Raw genomic sequence first — 6542 nt, forward strand, 5'->3', positions numbered from 1 at the left:
AAGACAGCATGGTACTGGTACAATGACAGACACATAGATCAATGGAATAGAATTGAGAATCCAGAAATCAGCTCATCTACCTATGGTCAACTGATTTTTGGCAAGGAGATGAAACCAGTTAAGTGGGGAAATGACAGCCTTTTAAACAAATGGTGCTGGCAAAATTGGAAAGCTGCATGCAGAAGTATATGCTTTTTATGTGTCATTTATCCTGAATGTGATTGGGGAACAATGTTAGCCTCCATGAGAAGCAGAGAAATTGAAAGCTGCTAACGTGACTAAAGACATCATAATGTGACTTTGAACCTACATGATATGCTCAGCAAGTACCTGGGGCTACTGGATGGTCATCTAGAACACACAGTTAATTGCTTTAAAAGCCTCAAACAAGGATTTAGAAGGTTTTTATACTTAAGGCCTAGTTTCTCTTTGATATTTGGTAAGCTTTTTGTTGTTGAAAAAATATACATAGCAAAACATAAACCAATTCAACTCTTTCTACATGTACAATTTATTGATACTGATTATGTTGAGTTACCATTCTCTATTTTTTCATTTGTTCCTCTTCCATTAACATAAACTCATTACCCCCAGCCTTTTCCACTTTGAGTCCATATAGCATTCTTTAAAAAACATAATGCTGAAAGAACAACAGAATTTTTTAAAAATTAACAAAAATGCATATTGCTTAAGGCAGGCATTGCTTCCTAGTCAAGCTAAACTGTTGGTTCCTTTTAAGAAGACTTTAAGGCATATTTTTTATTTACATTTTAAAGATTATTTTAGGGAAATAGTTTGGAGCATTCATCCAGTCTCAATGAGACTAGAAAGTCTGGAGAGCTTAAGAATTTGAAATTCTTTTCTGTATTCCTTCCCTTTTAGATCAGTATTATTCTGTGGAATCTTTGATCAAAATGTTCTGTAATGGTACCTGGGCACCATCAAATGCTTCTGGTTCACGACAAAGGAGATAACTTTAATACACTAGTCTGCCACGCATTCCGTATCTTCCTTATGTCTCTATCTCACCATCTTCTATTGGTCCAGGTGAATAGAGACCAACTGTGGTGCCTTGGATTGCTGTTTGCAAGCATTTCAGGCCCTTGGGCATTACATAAGAGATACAACAGAAACACTAAACATATTAATTAGGCCAGTTAACTGGTATGTACATGAAATGATGACCTTAATCCTTCAAACCTAGAAACCAAAAATCTTGTGATGTTTTTGGTTGTACATAAGCAACCTGAGCAACTATTTTGTTGTTATAAATTCTGGCAAGCTTTTTAATTTCTGTGACATTTCTTCATTATTAAAATAGAAATTAATATCTACATAATATACCACACAAAATTTCTGTGAATCTTAAAGCAACACATTAATATTGCTGTTCATTGCTGTTGAGTTGGAATCAACTCATAACTGACCTTCCACTGGTTTCTGAGCCTGCAAATCAAGTGAGGAAATACTGCCGTTATTTTTTACCTTATTTGAAAGGTGAGAAAATTCTTAAGGTTCTAAAAAAAGCAGAGCTCTAGTGTCATAGTCCATAGGGAGTTGGGCTGCTAACACAAAAGTAGTGGCTCAGATCCACCAGAACATAAATAGACACAAACTCATATCAATCACAACAATACTCATGATAGCAAAAAGATGGAAATAACCTAATTGCTCATCAACAGAGGAATGGATAAACAATCTGGTACTTACACACAATGAACCAGTCTATGAAACATAACATCAGAGGCAGTAAATCACATGAGAGGAGATTACCATCTTTCTCTTGAGGAGCAGCTGGTGGATTCAAACCATGCATATTTGGGTTAGCAGCTCAACTCCTTAGCGCTGTACTACTAGAGCTCATAGTGACCACATATGACAAAATAGAACTGCCTCAAAATTTTCTTGGCTCTAATCTCGTGTAGATCACTAGGGGTTTTTTCCTTATGGTGCTGCTAACTAGATTTGAACCAGTAACCTATGAATTCCTGTCTACTTGCAATTTGTACTCTTGTGCCTAATAAATGAGGAAGCTAAGGCTCAGAAAGTCTGATGTCTAACCCGATCAGGGAATGATGCCATTCACACTGTAATATATCTGACTTTTCTACAGACCAGACTGTTAACCATTGTCTGTATAGTCCAGGTTAAGTAACTTGATCAATCAGATTGGGATGGATCATGGATCAGTGCTGTCAGGAAGATAATAAGTTCTCTTTTAGACAGTTTACCTTAAGATACCCAAAGAATAGGGTTTCGTTTGTTCATTAAATGTAAAGACTAACTTCATTTCTGAACTTGTTTCAGATAATATCTTGGATTTCTTCCTACTCTTACAAAAAAGAAACTATTCTTCTGTTTAGTTGTAGAATAAAATTAAGCTGTCTTTGAAACTGTATATTTAGATTTCTGTAAAGCTCTTATGGCTTAGTGGTAAGGAATTACACTGCCAACCCAAAAGCAGCCAGTTTGAATCTACCAGCTGCTCTGAGGGAGAATGATGGGCATTTTCTCCTCTCCTGTGATTTACAGCTCCTGTAAATCCACTGGAGGGTCAGCTATGAGTTGTTTCTGACTCCACACACATAACAACAATTATATATTTTTTTGGTTCTCCCTAAATCAGATAGCAGAATTGTTGCATGCTTAACAATGAATTAACACTGTTTTCAACTTGAATGTGACAGATGAACATGTTTTATGACAGAGCTCAGGTCGTGTCTGCTAGTAGTAGGTAGCTTTGGAGTTTGTTGCATTTGGTATCTTTGGGTTAAAGTGTGGTGAATATGGTTGAGGCCTGGTAGAGCATTGATTTAATGCTCAACTGCCAGCCACTGTGGGAGGAAAGATATGGCAGTTAATAAAGGGACAGTTCTATTCTGCTTTATAGGGGGTACCTGTGAATTGGACTCAATTGATGGTTATAGATTTGGTGTGTGTTTTTGTTTTTTAACACCCAAATGAAACTACGTAATAACTCAGACACTCAAGTGATAGTGGTAGAACATAAAAGAGAATATATTTACTTCTTCTGGAGTAGATACTTTGAATCTTTAGCTACTTCTTCAGGTCAGGAAATAGAAAGGAGTATTTGGTTCACATTCTCTCTCTCTCTCTCTCTCTCTCTTTTTTTTTTCCCTTTGATTCTCTTTCAAACAACATTCTCTGGCAAGCAATTGGTCCCAGAGAGACCAGAGCTCGTACACAGTAAAGAATGGACAAGGATTATATTGTCTTCCTTAATTCATTGAGTGAGCTGCTTATATCTTCGATTTCGGAAGACTCTGTTTAGTTGAGATATTCTAGAATTCGGCAGATTATGGTTGTCATTTTAGGCAAGTGTAAAGGAGTTGATTTTGGTCTGCTTCACTTACTTGACCTATATAATTTTTTGATGAAATGGAATTTTCTCCAAGTCGAGGCTTTGATTGGTATTTCATTGACTTTTATGAGACTACTTAGAGTATTAAACACTTTAAATAGCTGTGTTAACTTTTTACATTCTTTTAGTGTAAATTTTAGAACCCTTGTCTCTCTAGAGTTGTAGAATGCTGTGCTTTATTTAGGAGCATATATTTAATAAATATTTATTGAGCACCCACTGCATGCCAACTAGTATTCTAGATGAATAGGAAATAAGCTAGACAAAGTTTCTTTTTTCTTGAAACTTAAATTCTGGTGGTTGATACCACACATTGAATGAGGGCAGTTCAGATAAGTTGGTATTGTGAAAGATCTGTAACAAGGTATTTTGGACGAGTCTACTTTCACTTTTGTATCTAGACTGACATCATTGCTCTTCAGCACTCTGGAGAGGTCTATGACAGCAGATTTTCCCAATGCATAATATAATGTAATATCATAATATGATATTATATATGTTGTTGCTTGCTGTAGAAGGTCAAGAATTACAGCCTTCAATATAGATTGAAGTTCAACATCAAGAAAACAAAGATTCTCACCACTGGGCCAGCAGCCAGGAAATAAAGAGACAAATGGCATTGGGACCTCTCCATAGTACTGAAGAGCATCAACGTCAGGCTGGAGACTTAAGGTGCACCTGATGCTGCCGATAGTCTTTGCAATTGTGTGCTATGTGTCAGAGAGCTGGGCACTGACTAGGGATGATAGAAAGAGAATTGATGCCTTTGAGCTGTGGTGCTGGGGAAGAGTGTTGAATATACCATGGACTGCTAGGAGAACAAACAGGTTCGTCCTGGAGAGGGTAAAACCGGACTGCTCCTTGGAGACAAGGATTCTGAAGCTTTGTCTGACATATTTTGTGTATGTTGCAAGGAGAGGCCAGCCCTGGGAGAGGAACATCATGTTTGGGAGGGTGGTGTGCCAGCACAAGAGAGGAAGACCCTTGATGAGATGGATCGATTCAGTGATTGGGGTGATAGGAGTAGGTGTGTCGAGACAGTGAGGTTGGCATAGGATAGAGCAGGGTTTAGGGCTCTTATACATAGGGTTGCAAGTGACTCAACAGCACATAACAACAACAACAAATGGTGCCAGGTGGACCATTGAGAATGACCTCTTTGATGAGCTTTATGCCTGTCTCTTCTTACTACTCAGGATCAGTGAGAGGAAGCTCCATGGATTCCATAATTTCCTGAATTTGGCTGTTCAGTCCTAAATGTTGGCATAGACCTTCTGCAGAAAGGATTGAAGTTGTCAATGATTACATTTTACTTTGGTAAAAAACTACAATTGGCACCCATGGAAGCAGCAGTCAAGAACTCAAATGACCAAGAGTGTAAAATGGTACAACCACTATAGAAGGCAGTTTGGCGCTTTCTCAAAAAGTTGAAAATGGAGGGTGCAGTAATCATAGGGTCACACAATTTGATGGGTGACGAGAGAATTGGGGAAATGAAATGTAAAAGATCCGGTGTAAAAAACTGTATGAACTTTGTAAGTAAACCAGTATTGTTATTTGTGCTGTAGAGTCACCTGTGATCCATAGTGACCCTATGTACAGCAGCTCTCAAGCCTGCCCAGTCCTGAGCCAGTCTCACTGATTCTGACACACCAATCCCCATTGCCCCAGTTACTGTATCAATTCATCTCATCTGGGGTCTTAATAGCCTTCCACCCTTCCAAGGACCGATCCCTCCTGGCCGCATGCCCAAAGTATGTTAAGAACGAGCTTCAAAATCCTAGCCTCCAAGAAGAAACTTGCTTTCATTCTTTCCAAGGCAGACTGACTTACTTTTTTGGTAGTCCATGGTATTGTTCAAGACTCTTCTCCAGCACCACCACTCAAAGATAACTATTCTTCTGTCATCATTAGTCATTATCCAGTTCTGATACATAGCAAATAACTGTGAAGACCATGGCCTAAATTAGGCACACCTTACTCTCTAGACTGACATAATTGTTTTTCAGTACTCTGGAGATGACCCTGATTTTATTTTTTTTGTTAAAAGAAAAAGTTGGAAATAGAAATATGATTTGACCCAGCAGTGCCACTCACTACTTAGAATATACCCTAAAGAAACCAGAACCACCACCCAAATAGATACATGCACACCCTGCTGCATTTCAAGAAAAAAGAGATGGTAGCAACCAAAGTGTCCATCAACAAATGAATGGATAGGAAAACTATGGTGTTTTCATACAGTGGAATACTACACAGCACTGAAAAACCGTGAACTCATAAAACATTACACAACCTGAGGGACCCTGGAGGACATCATATAGAGTGCAGTATCTCAGTCACCAAAAGACAAATACTGCATTGCACTACTGTTGTAAATCAGGTCCAACATGAAGGGTTGAGAGTAGGATAAGACTGAATAGATAATGACCATTGCATTAGAGCAGATGAAGGAAAGAATTGTTTAAGAGAAATACATGATTAGGGAGTATATGTACCACAACAGCCCAGAATAAGAGGTGGTGGTGATGGTGGTGGTGGTTGTTATGTGCCATCGAGTCACCTGCGACCCTATATACAGCAGTTCTGAACCCTGCCCTGTCCTGGGCTAGTTTCACTAATTCAGACACACCAAGCCCCATTGCATCAGTTACTGTGTCAATCCATCTCATCCAAGGTCTTCTCCTGCGCTGTCCCTCCATCCTTCGGAGCATGATGTCCTTCTCCAAGGACTAGTCTTTCTTGGCCATGTGCCCAAAGTATGTGAGACAGAGCTTCCAAATCCTAGACTCCAAGAAGAAACTTGGTTTCATCCTCTCCAAGACATACTTTCTTGGCAGTCCATGGTATGTTCAAGACTTCGCCAGCACCACTATTCGAAGACATCAGTTCTTCTTCTGTCATCCTTAGTTATTGTCTAGCTCTCTTATGCATAGCAAAAAAGGTGATCTGAGAGAGAGTGGAAATTATTGAACAGTATGCAAAGGCTTTTGACTGTGTGGATCACAATAAGCTGTGGCTGACTCTGAGAAGAATGGGAATCAATAAGGGTTTTCTCTTTCACTGCTTCACAAATTGCTGTCTGTCAGATACTCCTCTAAATCTGAACATTCAGATTAAGACAGACTAGGAAGAAGGATTGGCCACCCACTTCTGAAAT

At 38.9% G+C, this 6542-nt stretch overlaps 1 protein-coding gene across 1 annotated transcript in view; it reads left to right on the forward strand.

Moving 5' to 3' along the window:
* The window catches only part of CAP1 (CAP, adenylate cyclase-associated protein 1 (yeast)), a 22953-nt gene that overhangs the window by 203 nt on the left and 16208 nt on the right, over window positions 1–6542 (forward strand). Inside the window, exon 2 of the mRNA XM_006886597.1 lies at window positions 883–927. Coding sequence (XP_006886659.1) covers window positions 883–927 — 45 coding nt within the window. The remainder of the gene's footprint in view (window positions 1–882; window positions 928–6542) is intronic.

The sequence above is a fragment of the Elephantulus edwardii genome, unplaced genomic scaffold (assembly GCF_000299155.1).
Source record: "Elephantulus edwardii isolate Elephantulus edwardi_28Jun2011 unplaced genomic scaffold, EleEdw1.0 scaffold00049, whole genome shotgun sequence".
Classification (NCBI taxonomy): Eukaryota; Metazoa; Chordata; class Mammalia; order Macroscelidea; family Macroscelididae; genus Elephantulus; species Elephantulus edwardii.